Source organism: Apiospora marii (assembly GCF_038362585.1).
Source record: "Apiospora marii strain CBS 49790 chromosome Unknown utg000003l_segment0_segment0, whole genome shotgun sequence".
NCBI lineage: Eukaryota > Fungi > Ascomycota > Sordariomycetes > Amphisphaeriales > Apiosporaceae > Apiospora > Apiospora marii.
The window spans coordinates 5538574-5561980 of NW_027117374.1; the positions used below are offsets into that span (position 1 = coordinate 5538574).

The 23407-nt window shown below is 53.1% G+C and overlaps 11 protein-coding genes across 11 annotated transcripts; 6 read left to right on the top strand and 5 right to left on the bottom strand.

Annotated features, from left to right (window-relative positions):
* Nucleotides 1–169: 169 nt before the first annotated feature.
* Nucleotides 170–427, top strand: PG985_005281 (uncharacterized protein; the record flags this gene model as incomplete). Its single annotated transcript, XM_066825050.1, has 2 exons — nucleotides 170–249; nucleotides 316–427. 2 exons carry the CDS (start codon nucleotides 170–172, stop codon nucleotides 425–427), a joined length of 192 nt encoding a protein of 63 aa, XP_066688210.1.
* A 383-nt stretch (nucleotides 428–810) lies between these two features.
* PG985_005282 (uncharacterized protein) lies at nucleotides 811–1824 on the bottom strand (the record flags this gene model as incomplete). Its single annotated transcript, XM_066825051.1, has 1 exon — nucleotides 811–1824. One exon carries the CDS (start codon nucleotides 1822–1824, stop codon nucleotides 811–813), a length of 1014 nt encoding a protein of 337 aa, XP_066688211.1.
* Nucleotides 1825–2361: 537 nt separating this feature from the next.
* Nucleotides 2362–3370, top strand: PG985_005283 (uncharacterized protein; the record flags this gene model as incomplete). Its single annotated transcript, XM_066825052.1, has 3 exons — nucleotides 2362–2419; nucleotides 2668–3054; nucleotides 3111–3370. 3 exons carry the CDS (start codon nucleotides 2362–2364, stop codon nucleotides 3368–3370), a joined length of 705 nt encoding a protein of 234 aa, XP_066688212.1.
* A 2421-nt stretch (nucleotides 3371–5791) lies between these two features.
* On the bottom strand, nucleotides 5792–7075 carry PG985_005284 (uncharacterized protein; the record flags this gene model as incomplete). The annotated part of the gene is made up of 1 exon (XM_066825053.1): nucleotides 5792–7075. The coding sequence occupies one exon, from the start codon at nucleotides 7073–7075 to the stop codon at nucleotides 5792–5794; it is 1284 nt and encodes a 427-aa protein (XP_066688213.1).
* Nucleotides 7076–8046: 971 nt separating this feature from the next.
* PG985_005285 (uncharacterized protein) lies at nucleotides 8047–8280 on the top strand (the record flags this gene model as incomplete). Its single annotated transcript, XM_066825054.1, has 1 exon — nucleotides 8047–8280. The coding sequence occupies one exon, from the start codon at nucleotides 8047–8049 to the stop codon at nucleotides 8278–8280; it is 234 nt and encodes a 77-aa protein (XP_066688214.1).
* A 1935-nt stretch (nucleotides 8281–10215) lies between these two features.
* Nucleotides 10216–12312, top strand: PG985_005286 (uncharacterized protein; the record flags this gene model as incomplete). Its single annotated transcript, XM_066825055.1, has 1 exon — nucleotides 10216–12312. One exon carries the CDS (start codon nucleotides 10216–10218, stop codon nucleotides 12310–12312), a length of 2097 nt encoding a protein of 698 aa, XP_066688215.1.
* Nucleotides 12313–14826: 2514 nt separating this feature from the next.
* Nucleotides 14827–15348, bottom strand: PG985_005287 (uncharacterized protein; the record flags this gene model as incomplete). The annotated part of the gene is made up of 1 exon (XM_066825056.1): nucleotides 14827–15348. The coding sequence occupies one exon, from the start codon at nucleotides 15346–15348 to the stop codon at nucleotides 14827–14829; it is 522 nt and encodes a 173-aa protein (XP_066688216.1).
* Nucleotides 15349–15406: 58 nt separating this feature from the next.
* PG985_005288 (uncharacterized protein) lies at nucleotides 15407–15987 on the bottom strand (the record flags this gene model as incomplete). Its single annotated transcript, XM_066825057.1, has 2 exons — nucleotides 15407–15439; nucleotides 15511–15987. The coding sequence occupies 2 exons, from the start codon at nucleotides 15985–15987 to the stop codon at nucleotides 15407–15409; spliced, it is 510 nt and encodes a 169-aa protein (XP_066688217.1).
* Nucleotides 15988–18435: 2448 nt separating this feature from the next.
* On the top strand, nucleotides 18436–18690 carry PG985_005289 (uncharacterized protein; the record flags this gene model as incomplete). Its single annotated transcript, XM_066825058.1, has 1 exon — nucleotides 18436–18690. One exon carries the CDS (start codon nucleotides 18436–18438, stop codon nucleotides 18688–18690), a length of 255 nt encoding a protein of 84 aa, XP_066688218.1.
* Nucleotides 18691–19510: 820 nt separating this feature from the next.
* PG985_005290 (uncharacterized protein) lies at nucleotides 19511–21245 on the top strand (the record flags this gene model as incomplete). Its single annotated transcript, XM_066825059.1, has 2 exons — nucleotides 19511–20471; nucleotides 20527–21245. 2 exons carry the CDS (start codon nucleotides 19511–19513, stop codon nucleotides 21243–21245), a joined length of 1680 nt encoding a protein of 559 aa, XP_066688219.1.
* A 460-nt stretch (nucleotides 21246–21705) lies between these two features.
* On the bottom strand, nucleotides 21706–22971 carry PG985_005291 (uncharacterized protein; the record flags this gene model as incomplete). The annotated part of the gene is made up of 3 exons (XM_066825060.1): nucleotides 21706–22322; nucleotides 22475–22576; nucleotides 22620–22971. The coding sequence occupies 3 exons, from the start codon at nucleotides 22969–22971 to the stop codon at nucleotides 21706–21708; spliced, it is 1071 nt and encodes a 356-aa protein (XP_066688220.1).
* Nucleotides 22972–23407: the final 436 nt, after the last annotated feature.

Below are 23407 nucleotides of genomic sequence, written 5' to 3' on the forward strand. Positions count from 1 at the left end.
GCAGTCGGTACCGTTATGTTTGGCCGTTGAGGGCCGAATACAAAGAATCGTGACTGTGCATAGTGTTTTAGACCCTCCACATCGTTTGTTGTGATCTTGTTGAAGTGTATGCCCAATACATGTCATACGTGTGATGTATGTCGCTCCCGTCGCGCCCGTCGCGCCCGTCATGCCCGTCATGCCCGTCATGCCCGTCATGCCCGTCATACCCGTCATGCCGGTCACGCTTGGCACGGAGATCTTAAGAGGGTGATACCCTATAAAACCGCATTACATCCAAGAGTACCCTCCGAAGGTCACGTCGTCTCCGTCAAGCATAAGGTCCAGCGACATCGGAAGCCGCGTGGATAACGAGATCGACCGCTGTGAGGTTAACGATGCATCCACGAGGGTCACTGGCATCTGCGAGGGCACCATAGCGATCTAAGGTGAAACGCAAATGTATTGGTGTCATTTGGTGCAATAAGGACGCTCTGATTATGTACCGCCTGCCTTGCTGTAAGAAACTTGTCGTCAGAAAGTCACGCACGTCACGCGGGTTGCGCGTGCCACGCAGGCCATACTTATCATGCATATCAATCATGTCAGGCATAGTATGAGGATCACGCCGTATGGGCACGGATCACATCCAACAGGCATCGCAGATATGTAGGACGCGAAGTGTATGTCATTAATGTACGGGTCTCTCATCCTACCACGCCGGCATCCATCAATTTGTCCTTCCTTTCTGACACTTTCGCTGCGTAAGATACCCTCGTGCTTGCTAATCCCTTCTGATCGCTCAGAATACCCTTCCTGTAATCCTCAATCTTATTTTCCCGTCCCTTTGAATTCCAACTCGTCGTCGCTAGCAAGGGGAACCGATCTGCTCATTCGAATGTAGAAAAGGTACGCATCGCCCGGGTAGATCGGCCTGGAAATCGTGGACGATCGAATGCGCCCCTGCACGTCGTACGTAGTGAAATCGGCGATTCTACCGTTCCCCCAGGCAACAGCAACCAGGGTGTACTCGTACGATAGCTGCGCAATCTGTATGGGCTCACCTACGCTAGCAACCTGGGCATCCGCGCGCACCACGAGGCGCAAGAGGTCTTTGCAGGCGTGCGGCGAGAAATCGAAACGACCCTCCATCTTGATCTTGAGGAAAGGGGGAAAGGAGCACAGGAGATGTCGACGATGTACGCTAATATCGCCGTCGGGCAAGTCGGGCACGTCGGGCATGACCCAGTGCTTTTGTCCCTCCACAACGTGAAGCTCGCGTAACCCGAAGAGCTTTTCGATGCAGTGTTGTGGGCTCGCGGCGCCGGTGCAGGTGATGTCACCCAGTCTGAACACTTCGTCCTTTGACAGCTGGTACGCGCCGAGAACGGCTCCGGGGCTCGCTCTCTGGTAAACAGGATCGACTAATCGGAAGCAGGCCGATTCGAACAAGACCTTCCCGGCATCGGGGTGATGAAGCATCTCGTGGAGATCGATGCAGGCGAGTTCGTGACGGGATCTCTGGTCTGGGGATCTGAGGCTTGCGAGGAAAACACTCATGAGGCGTTTATCGAGACTCTCGTCATGGCCGAAGTCGTGCCATGCGAGCTTGATGAGGTTGTGCTCTTCGTCTTGACGATTCGGCTTGAAACCGACGCCGAGGAGGTAGCGTGCAAGACCGGCAATAACGAAAGTCGGCTCTGATCGTATCGGGTCGGCCGCGTCATGCTCGCGAATACCGTCAATCGCGAGGTCATCGTACTGCATGCAAAACGTGCGCAATCGCTTGCCTATACCCCCAGGACTGTCTTTCAACACCTCACGCAGATCTCGAGCTTTCTCCATCGTCGGTGACTGGGTATGGTTGGGGACTAGGTATGTTTGGTGAAGAGGAAGGTAATGGTTGGTGACTAGGAAGGTATGATTGGTTGGTGACCAGGTATTTGTCTGGCAGTAGGAATTTAATTGTAGTCTGTCAAGCTGGTTGTTTCCAACAACCCAATTAAAAAACGAAGGTGAGGTGGGAAAGAGAAAAGGGAAAATAGAGAGGGAAGAATATTCAATATCTTTGCATTCATATTGGAATTCCACCTGAATTCCCACCTGGGAAGTTGATTTTCTTTTCAAATGGGGAGCTGTTCGTTTTCCCTTCTTGGCCCACCAATTTCCAACTGGAAGGAGTTGGAAGGTGCCTTCTCTTTTTGGTTGACCAATTTCCAATTAGAAGGAGCGATGTGGATTGTTTAGCTTCAAATTCCTCTTGTTTCTGTTTGGGTACCTGGGGCACAACCAAAATCTTGAGATGATCAATACCCCAACAACAGCCGGCATTTCCCACCAACTTCTGGGAAATCATCTTCTCTTCCCAGTCAACGTTGAAAGATGGCCGACTCACCCATCTCATACGGACGTGGTCGACCCACTAAGGAACGCGAGCAAGGTAAGCAGATCCAAGTCCCGCGAACAAGTAAGCGTTCCGATACGTGTTGGCCGCGGATCGTGGCCGTGGGCGTGGCCGTCGAGTCAGGCGTGGCGATCATGGCAGCCGTGGCAGCCGTGGCAGCCGTGGCAGCCGTGGCAGCCGTGGCGATCGTGGCAGCCGTGGCGATCGTGGCAGCCGTGGCGATCGTGGCAGCCGTGGCGATCGTATCAGTACAGGACTTCTCGACTTACGCGTGTGATGTACAGAGCGTCGTGCCCAAGGACTGTTACCTCAGCTGCGCGCCACAACCTCTCGCGCCGAGACCCGAAGCAGCGCAGCAGGTATATCAGCAGGCCCCGTAGAGCCCTTCGTGAAGCACAGGAGCCCCAAACCTCACGCAACTGTATCCCAAGCCGCCCGACCAGCAAAAAGAGGCACAGGAGCTCCTCGCGGTCGACCTCCTAAGCGACGCACCGGACTTCCAGGCCGACCTCGGAAGGGACCTGTGGTGGGGAATGAGGGTCGCCCAAGAGCCTCGTCCCCTCCGGAGCGCACGCAGTTGGGCGTTAACGAGGATGGCGGAATCGAACCGTTCGCAGATGATGAAGCATCCGAAGAAGGAGACCATATGCGCGAGAATCGGCTACACCATGGTAAGTCGCTTATAGCTATCGCCGCGAATCATGCACTGACCGCGGACTACACGCAGTGATCGACCAGTCGCCCGGCGCGCTAGATGATGATGATAACGAGGAAGACCTGCTCGCCGTCCCTGACGTCAACGCTTTGCGCGGCGATGGGCTCTCTGGTAGTGGACGTGTGGAGGATGACGCAGAGCGTAGCCTGGAGACCGGCAGAGCGATTCACACGTGGGATGATTTAGACATAGATGTCGCTGGCCTTCTGCTGAGCTCCTGGGATGGATTACCAGAGGAGAGACATTTGGGGGATTTCATGTCCGGCTTGTAATGAAGGGCCAGGGACCATATACCGAAAGCAGTAAAAGTGAGAAAATCAGTTCGCGGTGGCCTCAACGTCTACCCCTTAGGTAGAAACCCATGGAAGTTCCTTGTTCATCTGTTCTGCACCTAAGAGATGTCCCATGTGATGTACGAGTATCTCGGGCCGTATCGATTTCCGCGCAACACACATAATCGGTCGTCTCGAGCTCCACGAAGGCCACGTAATCCACTAGATCCGCGAAATCCAAGAGGCTCACGGAGTCCACGTGACGTGGCGTAAGACATGGATACTAGCAGTGTTGTCAAGCAATCAACCATTCTAACCTTATATTTAATTAACTAATTAACACCGTTATATTAAGTAATTAATATCGATTTATTAAAAAATATTATAAAAAAAGTAAAAGATTTAAAAGATTTAAATAATTAATAATTAATTAATATAATTAATATAATGAAATTAAAGTTAGAATATCTTTAATATAATAATATTTTTATAATATTAAAAGTTAATCTTATAAAGTTAAAAATTAATCTAATGAAATATCGTTACTTTAGAACTTTTATCGATAACTTTATTAATAATTTTATATTATAATTTATTTTAACCTTTTTAAATTTAATCTTGAAACTTTAAACTTTATCCCTTAAGTTATTCTTTAAGTTATTATTTTTAAGCTATTTCGAGCTTATTATTATTATATTATATTATTGTATATTATTATTTATTATCGTTTATTATAATTAAATTTAATTTCACCGGCTTTATTAATATTATATTTAAAAATAGAACTTTATTAACGTTATTGTTAAAAATAAAGCTTTTATATAAATTATAACGTTAAAAATTATCGTAAAATATAAACTAATTAACCCTTAATTAATTAACGCCCTTTTAATTAACCATTTTATTAATTAACTATCGCCAAATCGGCTGTAGGGGTAGTACCAACTAACCAACGGTACGCTGGTTAGTTGGTTGGTTATTTGATAACACTGGATGCTAGCCGTGACGCTTCCGTTGTTAACCTCGAATGCGTCCCCGGCTTTCCATTTTCCCAGAGAATCGGTGTGATGCGTCAAGCCATAACCTTTTACGTGATGCCGCCGGCGCGTGTAACGCAACCTTTCCTGTATGTTTCGAGGTCTGACGAGGCAAAACATCCTCCTCTGCTGGGGAGATTCCACTACGGTCCAGCGAACCCAACTGGTCCAGTGCACCAGTTCTGGCATGTGTTAGTACAGACGAGGTATTGGAGAGAGTCTTCAGACGACCATTGCCACGGAGATCCCCAGGACGTCACTGACATTCTTGTCATCGTAGTAGCCGAGCGAAGTGATCTGGGCGTGAAACTATTGCGCTGCACTGAAAAGGGGGTTGGTCTCTGCGAAAGGGAGCTGAAAATTATGAAAATGGTCAATGGTATTATTGATGAAAGGGAGATCGTAGCAGAAAAAGAGGATGGAGAGATGGGGTAGGCGCGGAAAAGAGGAGAAAACGAAGAAAGGGGGAAAACGAAGAAAGGGGGAAAACGAAGAAAGGGGGAAAACGAAGAAAGGGGGAACTCGGGCTGAAGGGGGAAATCGGTCTGAACGGGGGAAATCGGTCTGAACGGGGGAAATCGGTCTGAACGGGGCGGTCGGGCTGGACGGGGATGTCGGGAGATCGAGGTAGACGGGGAAATCGTGCTGGACGGAGAAGGGAGGAGAGACGGGAAAACATGAGCACCGCGCCGAGGTCTTACTTGTAAACGGAAACTCTGAAGTTGCAGGTAGTCAAATTAGGGTTGTGTCAGGGATGTGCATACAACCTTCGCAAGTCGCGCGACTGCATACAGAAAATGAGCGAATCGGGAATGCCAGAAGTCTATTGTACTATGAAAGACGTGTGGAGGAGGTCCGCCGACCTGATTTTCTGCTCCGGAGTATTAAGGTAAATCACCCTAGTGGTGTACGTATGAATTCAGTCGCAGTAAATCATTCCAGTGTATGTATGAATTCAGTCGCAAAGTCATTTTCCTCGGACTTCATGGCGCCAAATGCACCTGTTGCGGTCCCTTGAACGCCGCGCGTTTCATCAAGTCTCGCTGCCTATCGCGTCCGACGCATGCAGCTTAAACCATTTGCTCGCACCTTTTCCACTGTGGGCTTGTGCGCCGCCTCATGCAGCGCTGCCGCGCTGCAATTCCTTTTGGTACAAATTCGGTGCCGATTTCCCGCCCAGCCCTCCCATGGCACTCATCCTACAATATCCGCGTTGGTCCCATTTGCCGCGTTGTTGCCGTATTTCAAACGAAGTCCACCGAGGAAAAGAACGCATACCATTAGATGTTCGCTCCGAGACAAGCGACTTCGGAAGTGTCGCCTATCGACCCGACGTATTTCCCATTTCCCCAACGGACTAGCCCAGGTCGTTCCTCCACCTCCTTTAGGCTTGACCGTCGCCGACTGAACCAAGGAAGGTGCGCAAGTCGCGATTGTCCTGACTCAGCTTCACCAGCCGACCATTGATCAGGCTGTTCTCAAAGATGCCGCAGACCTTGTCGTGCATGTTGTACGCGATCGAGGTGCGCGGCACTTCGGCCAGCTGCGGACCCTCGGCGATCTCCGTGACGTACATCTGGTAGAGCTGGCCATGGTAGTCGACGCACCGTCGGAGAGTCTTGTCGGCGATGGCGCTGCGACGCAGGTTGTCCTCCGATCCGCCCTGGCCGCGTCCGAACTTGGGAGCGAGGGCGACGGCGAGGCCGGTGCCCAGGCATACGTACTTGGTCAAGACTACGACGTGATGAAGGAGGCGCAGGCGAATAGCCTTCTGTACCGAGACGTCCGAGCTACCCAGGCTGCGCACGATCGCCTCGATGGGGTCGTTCTGCTCGGCGTAGATGTCGCGCAGCTCGTGCATGTCGTGGGTTCTCTCCAGAGAGGCCACGAGGTCGGTGATGGTGTCATCGCTCATCTTGCTGTCGATTATAGCGAGGACTGCGCCACCAAGGGCAACAGTGTCGTCCTGGAGGTCGTGCATCGAGGTGATGAGAGGGTCCATGACTAGGTGGTGGTTCTTAGGGGTCGTACGCGGGACGCGGTTCATCTGCTTCGGGCAATGGGTGATGGAATGGTTCGTAAGCAAGGCGACCGTCTCCCTCAGGGCTGTCTTGGCCTCCGTTGACAGCGAGACCCAAGTGAAGCCAAACTGCTTCATAATCTTGTCCGCGTCCGCAATGCCAAACAAGGCGTCGTCCTCCCGGGTGATGACACCGGCGCCTCGGTCAAGCTGTGTAGCCATCGCCACGAACTCAGCACGATCGTCGGGATAGCCGCGCTTCTTGCGACCCGCGCCGCTCGCGTGGTCACCGTCGACGTCGGGCTTGTCTGCAGCAGAAGCACCGCGAGCGGACAGGTACTTCTCGACGTAGTAGACGCAAGTCTTGAGGTTGCGCTCCTTTTCCTTGCGCTGGAGGTTCTCCTCTGAGGCCTTGATGGCCAGCATGGCTTTCTCGGACTCCTCGATCAACTCGTCAGACGCGGGCTTTCCCTGAGACTTGTACCATTCGAGTCGTGCATCAACATCGGCCTCATAGCGCTCTCGCAAGCCCGAGATCTTACTCTTGAGGTTCTCGATGTCCTCGTTGAGGTCGCGGAACGTCTGGTCGGTGACGGCCGCGATGGTCGTCTCTTCGGCGCGGAGCGTCTCGTGCGTGATCGTCTCCATGTTGAATGATTTAGTCGTGAGTGACGTGCGGGGCGCGGAGCGTATGTACGGGTACTGTATGGATGGACTGGGTATGCTTAGACGTAGCTGAGAGGTAGTGGTAGATGAGGAGATTGGCCACTGAGTTGGAGGTTGGTGATGGAGGGAGAGGTTAGGAATAGGCTTCAGGGGGGGAGAAATTAATTTATACTGCAGGGGATTTCGGTACATAGGTACTTCTGAAGGGCAATAAGTAGCCAGGGTAAAAGAGGATCTCCGTCGACTGGAATCTCCTTCTTACCGTAGCTGAATATAACAGGGAGGAAGAAATATAGCACAGCTTTAGTCGTTTAAAGGCTATTATCTTATACATCCATCCCTAGCCTAACCTGTTTAGGTAATAGAGGATTAAATATTATAATTTAATACCCATTTAGGCTTGGCGGCGCCGCCAGCCGTCTTTTAATACCAAGAAACATCATGGGCCCCCTTAAAGCACCACATTGGCTAGTGTTGATGTATTACGCCGGCGGATGTGGTGATGTTTCCTTGGTGTTGAGATGCGCCGGCCGATATCGTAATGTTTTCTTGGTATTGAGATTGTGTGCGCACCACATCGGCCGGTAAGTACTTGAAGTCGGTACAAACCAAAAGAACAGCTGTAGAGTGGGCTTGCGGCTCAGCCGGGGTTTGCGCCGATGGTGGTCATGCCGCGGTCCGGAACAAGCTGCGATTAGATAACGTTTCGCGAACCGCGCGACGTACGTTCGGTACGGGGTTGCTTAATCGGCCAGATATACAAAGACTTTGTGGTAGGATGCACACTTTCGTAAAGCGCATGAAACCCACGAAGGGCCTGAACTGCGTGGGTTGAACGAGGTGCGCGGCAGACGTGTGGCCGGATACAGAACCCGCAGGAGTCGCAGCGATGCTGGGTCTCTGGTGCTCAAGGACTTCAAGCTGCTTGGTACCGCGGCGCCGCAGTTTGGGACATGGCAACCGGGACGTTGCTGTCGACCCTGGCACCCGCAGAGAGCGCACTGCCCTCAGAACAGAGCATGAGCGTACGAAAAGGGGGCTTTGCGCTCAGAAACCACGTGCTCGCGGCGCGGACGCGAAAGATCATCTCGGAGACGGCGTACGCGTATTACGAGAAATGCATCGTGAAGCCGGCGGTGGGAGCCTTGCGCCCCTCCTTCATGGGGTTTTATGACGTCGGTGCGTGAGAGTGCCGCGTGGGACACGCGCACCAAACGGGACCCACGGAATGAACTTAAAGCGCGGTAGACATGGTCGTTGGCTCTGTTGCGGAAGATGTTTCGCAGAAGATGTATCCCGTCGCGATGGTCGTGCAGAGTGGATTAGCCAAGGCGTGGAAACCATGTTGCCTATAAAGTCTGTTGCATGTGATCCGCTGCGGAAGGCATGACAGGATGATGGGAGACGGTGCGGCGCCACTTACGATAATGGCGTGCAGTATGTGTAGATCGCGGAGCCCGCGAGGAGAGTTCACGCCGTGCGTGGAAATCGCGCAAGATATAAATTATCGGGCTGTAATAATTACCGTGTGAGCTTGGTGGTGTGCCAGACGAGGTGCTGGATGTTTTATTTTCGGGAGAGGTTATGAAGGTGTTTAAGTACTGGGGAAGTGGTCTGCAGCACCAAAGTTCTGTCAGCGGGCAAAAGGAATGGGGAATGGGTTAAGGTCAAGGTGAAGGTTAGGTGAAAGGCAGCAACAATTGGAAATGATGAGGTGAAGGGGAGGGAGAGGCCGGACCCGGACTAAAGTGGGGCCGGGTCGACGGCGGCTGAGGTACGTACCTTTTAACGGGCTTGGCCAGAGACGGGGAACAAGCTTAGGTTAGTACTGCTAGCCTAGGTTTTAGTCGGCGGGCCGACTCTAAAGCCGGTCAACTGGGTATCCGGGCTGCAGGTGGATGACCAGGGGTTGTAAAACAACTCAAAATTGGTGCTGGCGACGAGCCGGTGCCTCCCATGGTGGCACCGCCCAGTCAGACCCAACTACAATCTCGATTTCGAGCCAACGGCGGCCCTCCCTGCTCGCCTGCCGCCTCGAGATCAGAGAAGGTATCGGACTTCCACAGAAACGGTCAGCTAGTCCTTGGGCGATGCTGCCCCAAACCAGTAACATTTTCTGTTTTCCCAGTTTCGATTGCCCAAGTTGAGGCACTCGCCTTTTTGATATCCAAGCCCCAGAGTTACAGATCAATGGATGGAACTCGGCCCAGGCCAGATCATGTCGTTGAAGGTTCTTTCTGCTCCTACGTGGCCGTATCATGACTCAGACCCTGGTGATACAAGGTGGTGTTGTTCTTCAAGCCTGGGCAAATGATCTGGCTCCCCTTGGTGATGACGATGTAGCCCCGGCTGGTGGGTCTAACATGCGGGTCAGCTCGTTGAGGTTGTGAATACGGGCGAGGCTTTTGCCGGCAGGACAAGCTCTGACAGCAGGACCGTCGGCATCAGAGGCCGTTGCCTCGGTAGAAGGATGTCTTAAACAGTGTTGAGGAGAGCCATCGCAGAATTGAGTTGGGTATGTGTTTTAACTGTGAGTTTCCGCCTGTAGGTATGATAAGGTGATCTCAAATGGTCATGGTGGAAGGTTGGTGGGGGATGGTTAGGATGCTGTTAACTAGAATAATAGATCGTGAAGAAGAAGCGAGGATGGGTAAGCCTTGTCAAATCGTTCCGATTTATTTCATACATCTAAAGAGGATTGGAACCAAGAGTTTTCCATTACGTGATTCGCGGCATCAGATATTTATAACTTGAAGAAGATAATAAGGACGTGAAATGGATTTAAATGATTTTATATATGCCGATAGCGGCGTAAGTGAATATTGAATGTATATCATGTTGCATTCAATTTCGAAAGGCATGTTCTTACCCTAGGCAAATTGCTGATTTAGAATGCCTTTGCTTGTTATAAAACCATAGTGATTTCTTATCTTAAACTGCTCTCACTATTTCACTTTCACTAAACCTCTCTTAAAGATCTTCCTCTCTTAATCCACGATCATCAAGTACTGCTCCTGTGCTGGCCTCATCTACCCCCACAACAGAGGTCGCCCTCTCTACCTCCTGCCAGTAGGTCCATCTAACCACAATCATGCCGTACAAGGAAAGCTGACCGAGTAGATATGCCGCCCATCAAAAACCCTCCCGAGGCGGCTATCCGTGACGGAAGCCTGTCGGTCCTCATCGAAGTGATTCCTAGGGGTGTCGGCCTTTTCGGTTTCCCGCTTCACAGTTCCGACCAAAATGAGAAAATGCAATCAACTGTCCATTTCGGTTCCTCTATCGAGACGGCGGTCTCGGTACGGCTCAAGGGTTCTGGATATCAAAGCTCCATTGATTTCGGCATGTATGGAAACGTCTCAATATGCAACACCAAGGGCCGCCGCATTGCGAGCGACAGGGAACCCGGCCTAGACCAGGTCATACCCCATTACATCTACTGTTACTCCGGCGCCATCACTGAGGCCAAAAGATGGTTTGTCGGGGGTCAAGTGAGCGAGGCCGAGTGTGAAGCGTTCCTGAAGCAAGTGGCCCTTGAGATGGCCAGAGACGCTCCGCCTCTGCCGCCCACCCCGATGATTCGCAAGTTGCGTCCTCTCAGCGTCACCCAGACTGACACCGTGCCTCCTTACGAGACCATTCGGTGCTTCCGCCCTTACGCATGGACCGCTGAGGTGGAGGAACTGTTGCACGAGTTCCGCCGGGCAATGCCGAAGGATCTCCTCCCCATGGGAATGCTCAAGGCGGGCCTACTGAACTGGTGGTACTACATACACCACAAATTGGAGGGCGAGGGTCAGCAAGTGAGTTTGGCTGTCTTCTTGGTCTATTTCGTCGTGTCCCTCGGGCGCGCAGTCTTGTGCCAGGAACTAGTCCCCTACCACCCGGCCCGACTTGCCCGCTGCTGTCAGGGCCCTGATACAAAGGCTTTGAAGGGCAGATACAACGAAGATCAATACCAGATTCATGCTCTTGCCATCAAAGAGGCGGAAATCTTTCGTCTTTTGGACATGCATAGGCCCGTCCACCTTGGGCGACTTGTCACGGCCGATCTGCTTGGATCCAAGAACCCCGTCATCGACGCCACCTGCACCTATTTCAAGGAATACCTAAAACTCGAGAACTATCACGACACTCGCGCCGAGGCCATCAAGCCATTTGTTGAGCTGATTGGCAACGTCCCAGCCCAAGGCGTGGGTCGCTTCATAAAGCCACACGTTAAACATTATGCTCTGCTTCCTGTGAGTGCCGTAGCTGGCCTCAACATTTGCCCGGTCAGGCAGTTCGATAAGGCCACCCTGCGCCGAAACGATTTGGAGAAGCTGAAGTTCGACCTTGCCCCAAGAGTTCGAACACAAAAACAGCACCGGAAGCCTGAGATCATTGATTTGACCAGAACATACACAGGTCGACCTGCGCCGGACCAAGCCCGTCAGGACCTTCCCCCCGGCAATTATGGGCCTCTGGCAGGTCCCGTTGCCACAGGTCCTACTGACGCAAAAGCTACTCCTGTAGTCCCTTCTCCCGTTATTGACAACACTGGGCCCCCCAAAGTCCCTACTCCCGCCCACGACATTACCGAACCCCTGGTGGGCCGCACTCCTGCCATTGACAGTGCCGGGCTCTCGGGCAATCGTAACCCCGCGCGTGATGTTACCATACCCGCGGCAAGCCCTACTCCCGCCCGTGATGAGGGCCGACCATCGGCAGATGCTACTCCCGTACGCCGCGGACGGGAAGTCACCAGAGCACCGTCCCCACAAGTCAAACAGGAGCCTGAAGTCAAGCAGGAGCCTGAAGTCAAGCGAGAATCCTCGGTCATGGGGCAGCCTGACAGAAAGAGGGCCAAACTCGATCATGACCCTCCCACCAGCTTGTATGCCTTCACACGCGACGTCAACCACCGTGAAAAGACGGTCCTCGCCGTGGTCGAGAGCCTGCGCTTGACTGCTGATGAGATGGTCCAGGCCAACGCCCGCTTCGCCCAGTACAAAGCTGGATATGCTGGTGAGGGTGGCGGTCGGCCAGGTACCAACGTTACGACTGTCTATGACTCTATGAAGGGGGCGAATCTGAATGTATCTGAAGCCAGCCGAGTCTGCGCACACCACTGTGAGCAGCTGGATCGCCAGAAGGATCGGGAGCGAGGTCCGAAGCAGAACGCTGGTGACCCTATCTACATAGATGACAGCGACGACGAGCTCTTCGTGAGGCCCTGATGGATAGAACAACGTTCGTGGTTGAGCGAAGGTACCTTATTGAGCTTTCTGGGGCAGAGGTCGCGGTGAAAAGTGAGAGTCAAAGGTGCTCGCGCACATGGGCTCATCAGCTGATAGCCATCACGTTGAGTATTATGCTCTAGATTTTGCGAAGCATATTGACCATCGATAGTCAATAGATTATTGATGTCCCAGTTTACTTGCCTAAGTAATGCGTGCCTGAATATCCTACGATAAAGAATGGTAGCTGTGCTCTGCCAAACCCTTGCAGTGTTCCCGTATCCATCCCAGGTCATGCCCTTCCACGGGCAGGCGGCAGGTCTTAGAACCCAATGTGTTTTGCCTCAGTATTCCCGATAATATTCCCTTTGCAATCAAGTAAGATCAGCAGGGTCATGGTTGAATTAGCTACCTTCAGCAATAACTCAGAGTACTTGGCAATTGCCAAAGTCGCTAGACCTTTGGAGTGCATTACTGTCTAGGCTACGATCCGCTGAACGATTTGCAGCGGCTACAGACCTAGAATTTTCCCCTTCAGCAGCAAACAGTACCTCATATGCCCCCAATGTTATTTGACGAAGTCCATGATACAGCAGTCGCAGTTGTACCGGGTGCCAACATTGTCAAGAATTGGATTCAAATGCAGCTGGATACCTGCGCCTAAGCAAGGCCCAGAACATTAACCAAAGTATTACATCGCCCAGTAAGTGGCAATGCAGGGATCAGGCGGGTTACGTGGCCATTGCCCACTTGCGGTCAGTGTTTGTGTTGGTTCAGGTCCTGCCAGCCAAGAATCAGCGAGGCAGACTGCCACGGCCCAAGAACACAGCAAGCCCAAGCCCAATTGCGGCAACCACGATGATATGTTGTGCTGGATACAAGGTGCTCGGTCTCTTTCTGCAGTAGTTGCACCCTTATATGTCCAAAGGTATCGACAGGAGCTAGTGCGTTTTGATGACAATTAGAGACCACCCGCCAACGGAAAGAGCAATCAGAGGCAAGGCAGCCACGACCAAACCTGCACATGAGAAAAAACCCTGGACATGTAGTCTAAGAGTTTGGGAAGTCGCGACGGAGACTGACAGATATGGCACCACAAAGAAATCCCTAAGCGGCCCTTTGTAAAAAGTCCCCCAAAATCTCAACTCGCCTCCTCATTTCAACTTGCTTCCCCTACACATGATCATACCGTTTTTTGGTTTTTTGGCCTCGCCTCTAAGACTCTGGGAGCGTCTGTATTAAGAGGCGTTTCCCATTTTGCTCCAATCCCCGATAACGCAGCGCGTCTAGTGCTCTCCAGCATATTCCTTGCCTGTCGGGGCAGCTGCCCCCTTTTCTGGCTCGACTACAACTTTCTTCCCATGCGTTGCCCCCCTTCCTCTCATGGCCAGCCGCTCCTCGTCGATAGGTCACACCCCGCCATCAGCCCCTTTCTGTTTGTGGCTCGCATGGGAACTATCATCCACCCTCCCTGTCTCAACAGCACCGTTTTGACCTCCGCCCGGACGCAGATATCCCGGCCAGGCGTGACCAGATCAGCAGAACATAATGTACGATCTCCATGTCTAGATGGCCTAAGGATGATGCTGTGGGGGACTTGGATTACTTAATACATAGTGAAGAGTAGTCATGGAAGGAAAACACGTGTAGTCCACCCGACTCCCATCGCCTCCGTCGACATGGAAGAAGACGGTGTAATGATTTGTGGTACGGGTAGAGGACACGCCGTCTCATACGTCGCCTGCCCTCGGGGCATCGGTGGAAGGGTGACCCTCATCCAGGGCTGGACTGTCGTCGGTGATGCCCGCTTTCTCTCTGGCGGTTCGCTGGGTGGCGATGGCAGCTCCATTTGACGAATGCGCCGCCATCACCAAATGCAACCTCGTGCTCGGTCAATTCGATGCGCGATCCATCGGTCCCAGACACGATGTGGCTGCAGACCGCGCAGTCGGTGACTGGTGCAATTCTAGGGCGTGCATTGACTTCTACGTTGCCTTACCCTCTGTCCTTGTCCCATGATCTCACAATACACAGAGCTACGCAGCTATATCACCACATTCGTGGACATTGAGGTCGGCGTGTACGCAGTGCGATGGGTCTATTGATCTATCTAGTTTTCTCTGTATCCGCTGGTTTCAGTTTCCATTGCACTGAACTCAGTCGCATTTTGCTTTAGGCAATCGGAATGAGATCTCATGTCTCCCAGATGACGGTGATGAGGATGATCCGCAGTGGTATGAACTAGTCAAAGCCACCAATAGTAGGGAAACATTCCGTCGTCTGCAAAGATGATTGATTGCGATCAGGCTGAGTAACTTCCAAAAAATACCAACGTCTTCATCCGCATCAAAACGCCGCAAATGTTGTCGTGGCCATTGCCGCGTCGACTAGTATACAAGCTCCTGGGGCCAAAACACACGCCGGCTATCAAGAATTGACCCCATTGTCGTCGTAAACGCCATCCCAAAGGACATTCTTCCAGGTACCAACGGCGATGTCGGTGTCGTCGGACCCTTAATCTGAGGGGGTAAATTGGGCATGGAAATAGTCATTGGCAGGATCCCGCACATGTTCCAGCTTGGACTGTTCCAAGCCGGGCTGTCGCTGAAGGGCATCGACAGTCGGCTCTAGTAACTTGTGGAGCACTGGGTCTGCCAGGGATTGCGCGTCAATATTGTACTTGACTGGGCTATCGACCTGGGCCGTCATAAAGCCAATCATGCGGTGCTGCAACAGCTCGAAGTTCTTGTAGCTTCGGGCAATACTGGCTATGTCGGTGCCCTGCCATTGGACGGCCGCGTCGGGGTCGTCAGGATCGAAACGATCGAACGCTATCATTAAGCTGTGTGCAAGCACCCGGGCAAAGAAGTTAATGCGGGCCATGTCTCGAGCGACACGGAGTATGACCTCTACGGTCAGAAGGCGTGGTGACGGTTTTCCAGGTCCTTGCTGGCCTTCTGACTTGTCTGCGAGGAACCGCTCTAGCCAAAACGTATAAGCCCGTACTTCACTCGGCTGCTTATCCATCAACCCCATGACATGATTATACAACATGTCCGGTCTGAAGGTTTCGATAATAACCTCCAATACGTTCTTAAACAGACCCGTAGACAATGACTCGGGATCTCTAGTGGGGGTTTCAAGGTAGCTGTATATCCTGCTCGTCGCTACCGTTGTGTGTGCATGGAACGTGCTGACAGCAGACAAGAACGCATTAAGTGCATCGCGGTACACGCCAGTGTGCGTATTGTTTGCCTCGATCTTCGCTTTGACAGCCTCGCTTAGCTGAGGGGGCAGAGGATCGCTCATTTTCTGTAAATGCGCCAGTGCTGCTGCCAAATACTCTTTGGCTTCAGGCTTTACAGCCACCGGCACGTAGCCCATTGAACGCATGAAAGCCTCTGGCGGAACATCTTCGCGTGCAGAAATGGAGCTATTTGTCAAGTCCAACTCGACATGCAAGCCAACTTGTAAGCTGCCACAATCAAGCATCTCGTGAGCGAGATAGGCCATCTGGTCGGCACCTTCCACAAGGTCGAGATATTTGGCACGATAAGGCAACTGGTCGGCGTCTTTCAACTTGTCCTTGAGAAGTCTGGTACGAACATGAGCATTCTTGGTCACCTTGTGAACCGCTGCTAGTCCCGCACGGCTCACGGGAAAGGATGGTGCCATGGTTGATGACGGTAGCTGTTCTATGAAAGTGACGTAGAATGATCAGTAGTTGTATGTAAGAATGTTGTGACTGATGGTGGGATATCTGTTTCACACACGCCGGGTACTTACCTTCTTATCAATCTGGATTTCTAAATCCTTACTTGTTAGGCCTCAAGAGACGGGGTAATGGATATGGCTACCACGACGTAGTTGGTTGGGCGAGAGAGGATTGGGTATGCGAGGGTACGAGGTTTGGCTCAAAGTTGATTTCCCAGCTCGTGATAATTGACTGAAGAGAGGGGAAATCGAAGCAACTTGGCCGCCAACTCTTAGGTGGCGTGGTATGAGAAAGGAATGGTTCTGAGGCCGACCGAAGTTGGAATGAGATCGAAATAAATAGGTTTTGGCGGGTGTCTTTGCATTCAATCGAACTTTACAATTCAATGGTGTCTTGAATATTATCCGTGTTATTGACTCTTCATTGTATTCAATGTTGCATCGTTTCTTGGGCTAGCAGGGACCTGGGGAGCCCAACTGGTTCTAACAACCCAGCAGAAAGGGTTGAACTGACAAAACGAGGTTTTTCAACATAATATCGGCCTGGAAAGACACAGCCAGCACATCACTCCAATCACCATTACAAACGAGGTTCTGAGTTAGACGGCTAATTGTCTATTTGACGGCAACTGGAAGAAGAAGGACCGGCTCTATAACAGAAACAAGTACGACTGGACCATCGACAGTAGTAAGAACTCCCGCCTATCTCATGGCTCATTGGAAATCTGTGTGTCGCCTATGGTTCCTCATATATATCTCTCATTCCCATACGCATTACACCCATTGCTCCCACTCAATGAGCTGGTTAATCTGGAAATGCTTGACATATAGATGTGGAGCAGCTGCTCCGCGAGGGTGCGGACGCGCTGAAGCCACATGCGGGCGACCATTTTGTCGGCCTGGAGGCGGGCGTTGCGGAGCATGATGGACGCGTTAATCAGCTTCACATCCTGGTTGGCACCGGAAGTCTCGTTGATGTTGTTCTGAGCGATCTCTGCTCGTTGGCGACCTGGGCTTCGGCGGCGGTGAGGAATGCGTGAAGGCTGTTGGCGTGGGTGACTTCTTTTCTTCTTTTCTTTTTCGATTCATACCAAGGTTCCCGGTAGAACCAAAGAACTCACAATGAGCAGGGTAACTCAAAAATAAACAAACTCAAAGAACATTGTAGCCTATTTCGTCGTATCGGATGTCCTCGGTCTCGCGCATAACGACTTGCATGTCCTCGTCTTCCGATTTGGAGCCGGCCAAGTCGTCATCGTCGCTGGAGGGGTATTCGGCGTCGACAGAGGTCATCATCTCGGCATCGGAGTCGATACTCTGGATGTCGCCGCTCATGGCGTTGTCGTCATTGTGGACATCGGGCTTCTCGCCAAGGCCACTGGCCGCGGCTGAGGTGGAGGCGACAGCTTGATTGTTGGCAAACGAAATGACTGCTGCGTACGCTGCGCGCGTGAGTATGCGAGTCGTGCGTGAAATGGGAGCGAGGCGAACTTACATCGTATGTGCTTGCCAGAATTGTTTTCTATGCCGCAATGAGGAGAGGGCAAAGCAGAGTTATGATGGTGGGTAGGAGGGGTGGCGGATGGAAAGGAAATTTATGGTGGTTGGCGGCAGAAGGAAATGGCAGGCAGAAAAAACAATGGCTGGCTCAGCAAAGCTCCGAGTTTCCAGAGTAACAACTGTACATTATTTTTTGGTTGTTTCTTATGGGATATGTAGGTATTGAACTCTCCCCTCTCTCCCCTCCTGTTTTATCTGTATCTACCAGCTGCTCACCTTCCTCCCCTACCACCTATTCATCGCCTTAAGAAATTGTGACCAAGTGCCCTATTGTTCTATCCAATATATGCTCCTCTCCCTCCTCTCCCCCCCCCCTCTCCTCTCTCTCCTTCTTCTCTTTCACCTCCTTCCACTCATTCCCCTCCCTCCTCCCTTCTCCCAGCTGCCTTCCTCTTGCCCAATATTGCCGCCGCCCGTATATCATTTCAAGCTCACCTTCTCCTCACCTCGAGAAACGATAGGTCCAAATTGAATTACTCTTACCAGTTCTTATCCTAGCAGTATCTTAATAGAAATCAGAAAGTAATACAATATACCACCTTGTAAGTCCTTATTTAGATCCCTGTTTGGAACCCTACCTTGGGCCCTCACCTGTATTCACCTTATCCTATATTATTTTAGGGATATGTGATTTCCAATCTCCCACCTAACCTCCTACCTAACCTCTCACCTCGACCTGTGTCGTTTTGTGATTTCCAATCTCCCATCTAACCTCCGACCTAACTTCCCCCCAAACCCCAACTTCCAACTCTCCTACTTTCTCTTCCACACCCAAAGGCTCGCATCCTCCAACCACCTTAACACACGATTCGCCCGCGAAACGCGCACCACGTAGCGAAAACAGACGCCATGGATGAAGCAGTCACCATGGACCAGGTGCGCGCGCACGAGGGCCGGTTCAACACCCAGCGCGCGGAGTACGATGAGGGACGGCGTCAGTACGAGGTCGAGATTCCCCACGGAATCGCCTTATTCGGTAGATCGGCCAGGGCTGTCCCGGACTGGGTCCGTGATCATACAGCGCGGCTCGAGGAGACCATGCGTCGCTCGTTGGGCGAAATTCGCGTTCTCGAGGGCGAACTCGAGGATGTGCACATCAGCTAATTACCGCTACCCACCGGCCGGTCTACCTCGCATGTTTCACGACCGACTCGTTCAGGACATTGAAAGCGGTGGCAGCGGTCCAGTTGACGGTGATACCGTCCAGAAGCTGCAAGGTATAACCGCCAAGGGTCTCAGGCGAGATGTTCCTACAGATGAACACCGAGCGCGTCCTTGTCATCGACCGAGGTTGGTACATACACGACGATTAGAGTTATGGAAGGAGAATGAAACAAATATGGTATCATTGGGAAGGGTGGCGTGAAGGTCTTTCTTTCTTTTTTCTTTTTTTTTTTCTTTTCCTTTTCTCTTTTTTTCTCTTGACCTGCTGGCAGGTGAAGGTCGGGAAGCCCGTCGGTCGGCCAGGCCGCCGGGGCGCCACACCTGCAGGAGAGCACGGCTTACATGCGTTGTATCTTGTGTCACACAATCCCGGCCCATTCCGTGTGTTTCTCGTGCGCATTATCGACAAATCGGAAATGGACGAATTCTCGAGCTGTAAAGCCGGGGCTAACTGGTTGGTCAGCCGCCCGCTGACCCGCTTTCTTACTAGCGGCGCGCGTTTGCGCCTCCTTATACGACGTATTGGCTGACTGCGCCGGCGCGTAAGGCTGGTCATGCAGATTCATCGTATAGATTATGGGCATGGTAGATAATATATCGGGAGCAAAATCGTGCTTTTTCATTATATATAAGGCATCAGACTGCTTGCTCGCCATGTCGGATTCTCCACGGATAACAGACTACCATATACATCCAGACTCTCAATAACACATACAGTTAAACTAATACCCATAATCACATTCAAAGAACATACTCTATGATGTTTCAAGCCACAACTGATGTACTGATCATCGGCGCCGGTCCCACGGGCACCACCCTAGCCCTGGAGCTCGCCGCCCAAAACATCCCCTTCCGCCTCGTCGACAAAGCCCTCGAGCGCTCGGACAAATCCCGAGCCCTGGCCGTGCAAAGCCGAAGCCTCGAAATCCTCAATCGCCATGCGCCCGTCCAGGAGCTGATTGACCTCGGAAACTGCGGCACCGGGGGCGTCTACTACATCCACGGTAAACAGGTCGCCGACCTGGACCTGTCAAAAGTCCGCACCGGGGACGACACCGAGTTCCCCCAGACCCTCATGGTGCCCCAAAGCGACACGGAGCGCTTCCTTGACGGGGTGTTGGCCAGGAAGTATGGCCGCTCTCCCGAGTTCGGCGTGGAGGCTGCATCGATTGTGCAAGATGCCGAAGGCGTCACTGTGACACTGCGCAAAGTACGCAGCGAAAACGTTGTCGCCACCACTGCTACCGATGAGGACGATGTCGAAACTGTGCGAGCCCAATACGTCGTAGGCGCCGACGGATCCCACAGCGCTGTGCGCCACGCCTGCCCGAGCATCACCTTCGACGGCTCCGCCTACCCCCAAGACTTCATCCTCTGCGACGCCCACCTCCGGGCCAGCAGCCTCCCGACGGATCGCTTCGCCGTCTGCTGGGGCGCCGGCCTGATGACGGTGTTCCCGCTCAAGGACGGCCTGGTCCGCGTAGTGGCCTCGCGCCCGGACCACCACGCCGACGACGAGGACGAGCCCGTCCTCGCGGACTTCCAGACGTGGTTCGACCACATGGCCCCCGGCAGCGGCGAGCTCTACGACCCCTTCTGGATGGCGCGGTTCCGGCTCCATCATCGCGTCGCTAGCAGTTATCGGGAGGGGAGGTTGTTTTTGGCGGGGGACGCGGCGCATATTCACTCCCCGGCCGGAGGGCAGGGGATGAACACCGGTAGTAAGTTCCCCTCAAGTCCAAGTCGCCGTAGGAGCCTACTGATAACGAAAAATAGTCCAAGACGCCGCCAACCTCGGCTGGAAGCTCGCCCGCGTCCTCCGCGGCGAGAAGCCCGATGCCCTCCTCGACTCCTACAGCGCCGAGCGCCGCCCCGTGGGCGAGAAATTGTTAAAATCCTCGGATCTCATGTTCAGCATTGCGGCCGCCAACGGCTGGCTCTGGCGGCTGTTCCGGAACTTGCTGGCGCCCTGGCTGCTGCCGTTCGTGTACCACGACGAGGCGCGCCGCAACACTATCTTCCGGTTCCTTTCGCAGCTGGGGGTCAGGTACCGGAGGAGCACTATCGTCGGGACGGCGGCGGGGTTCGCGGAAAGGGGGCCGGTGCGCGGGGGGGATCGGGCGCCGGATGGGGTGCTGGTTGGGAGTCGGAGTGGGGATGGTGGGAGGCAGGAGATGAGATTGCACCGGCTTTTGACGCCGGAGAAGCATCACCTGCTTCTCTTCTCGGGCGTGGAAGAGGAGGGAAGGGCCACGGGGGCTGAGTTGATGCGTGCTGAGGCGCAGTTCAAGCAGCGGGATCCGGATGCGGCCCTGGTGCACATGCTGGTTACTGGGGCGTCCGAGACCCACCTTGGGTATCTAGACGTGGAGGGGGCGCTGCACAGGCGGTTCGGCATGGAGAAGACGGCGGGGTATGCCTATGTCCGCCCGGATGGGTACGTGGCGCATATTGGGCCGCTCAGCTCGCTGGGGGAGTTCATGGAGTGGCAGTAAGACATGGCCGCGGGTAACTTGTACGATAGATGTGTGAATATGAGACTGGTGTGATATGAACGGGCAATAGATGTATATATTTCTCACACCATGGAATCATGATATAACTTGACTCGTAGCAGCTCATCTTATCTCGAGTCGCCCCTGACTACTAGCATCAGAAAGGAACAGAAGATGTATACCACGTTTCATTTCCACTACAGTAGCCAACGAGGACTTGGGTGTTGGCCTGCGTCAGGTCAGCAAGTTGCTTTAATTTGCAGAGAAACATTATGTATATCGTTCTTACCATTGATCTTGGTGATGCGCACGGCTGCCGTGTCATGTCGCTTCACCTTCAATACAACCGAGCCGGTAAAGACGCCGATGTCCTTACCCGTCCACATGTCATGCACGAGGTGAGTACCACCTTCACCAATCGCCGCCTCATCTTGCTGCAGCCCCGGAACTTCGGAGAACTTCACCTCCATGTCTTTCTCCTCTTCCCCGGTGTTGAGCAGGAAGACGTGCACCCCTCGGAAGAGCTGCCGCCCCAGTAGTCGGCCGGGTGAGTCTCGTTCCCAACACCATCCCATCGGTACGGCATCGCACCCGCCCCGTATACGGTGTCCTGGTTGAACGCGATGAGCTCCTCATTCTTGAGTATAGTCAGGATCTCGGGCCGGATCCCGTCGAGCTTGGTCCCGATAACGAGCGGGCTCTTGAGCGCGGCCCACAGCGCAAAGTGGCTGCGGTTCTCCTCGAGGGTCAGGTTCCCGTTGCCGACCTCGAGCATGTCCCAGTCGTTGTGGCCCCAGAAGCCCGACACGTTCCAGTAGAAGGCGGCCTGGTTCAGGATGGGCATGAGGCCCAGGCTGCCCTGGTGGTTGCCCGTCCAGGCCGGGTAGATGTCGCTGTACATGCGCCAGCTGTGGCCCGTGCCGTTGCCCCACGCCACCACGTTGGCGTGGCCCCAGATGCAGAGGGAGTACTGAATCGTGCGGTCCTGCGCCAGGAGGGCGTCGCGCATGCGGTTGTAGCGCGTGGTGCTGTTGGAGGTCGACCAGTCGTAGCCCGGGGGGCACGGGCCCGTCGGGGCTGCCGCCGTTGTCGGGGTACATGTAGGGGACGTCTACCCACTCTTGGGGGACGTTGCAGTTGTCGTACTTCAGGTCTGGGTCCCAAACATGCATCCTTTGTTAGTCCCCTCGCTCTTTTGATCCAGTGAATCCAGGACTGAGAGAACTCACAGTCGACTCCCCACTCTGACCAAGCTGTTGCATCGATCTCCTCGTATCCCAAAGACCCAGGATAGCCTCCGCACGTTTGCGTACCTAGCCATGTCACTAACCCTGCATCCTTATTGGGTCTGCACCACGATCAACACGGACTCACCAGCATCACCGTATATGCCAAGTTTCAGTCCCCTCCCGTGAACCTCATCAGCAACATGCTTGATACCCTCGGGGAACTTGACCGGATCCGGGATGATCCTTTGCGTCACGTTATCCCGTGTGGTCCCTTTGACGCTCCAGCAGTCGTCGATGTTGACGTATTGGTAGCCGAGGTCCTTGAGCCCCAGCTCGACCATGAGATCGGCGACGCGGAGGAACACGTCTTCGTTTATGTTGCAGGCGTATTCGTTCCAAGAGTTCCAGCCCATGGCGGGTAGGCGTCCGGTTCCATCGGGACTGACCAAAGCGTGGCCGACGCTCAGCAGGCCTAAGACTAGTAAAACGGCAATCATGTTGGTGGTAATGTTGTTCGCTGCTCGAGTAAAAGCAAAGGCGAAAATAAACGGAAAGGGAAAACTAAGGGGAATCATATATCAAGCTTGTTTAACTCCAAAAAGGCCTACGGATCTATCGCATGAGCTCTGAAAAGGCGGAGTATAGTCTTTGCGTCAGCTTCTGTACCATGTGTCCTGCGACAAAAGATCCACCAATCGGTGTCGGGTAAGTTGGTGAAGCATTTACCCCAAGCAACCTGACCCCCAAGAAGGCTTGGCCCCGCTGATCCGCTCCATCGCGGCATGGGAGATGCGTTACTCGAATTATTTGTCGATCTCTTCCCCTCGCAAATTCACTTCCGAATCAGGCTCTGCGAGGCATCGGGGGCGATTGAAACACACAAGCTCTTACGATAGACATAAGGAAATTGCCAGCAATATCAACGTACGAGAA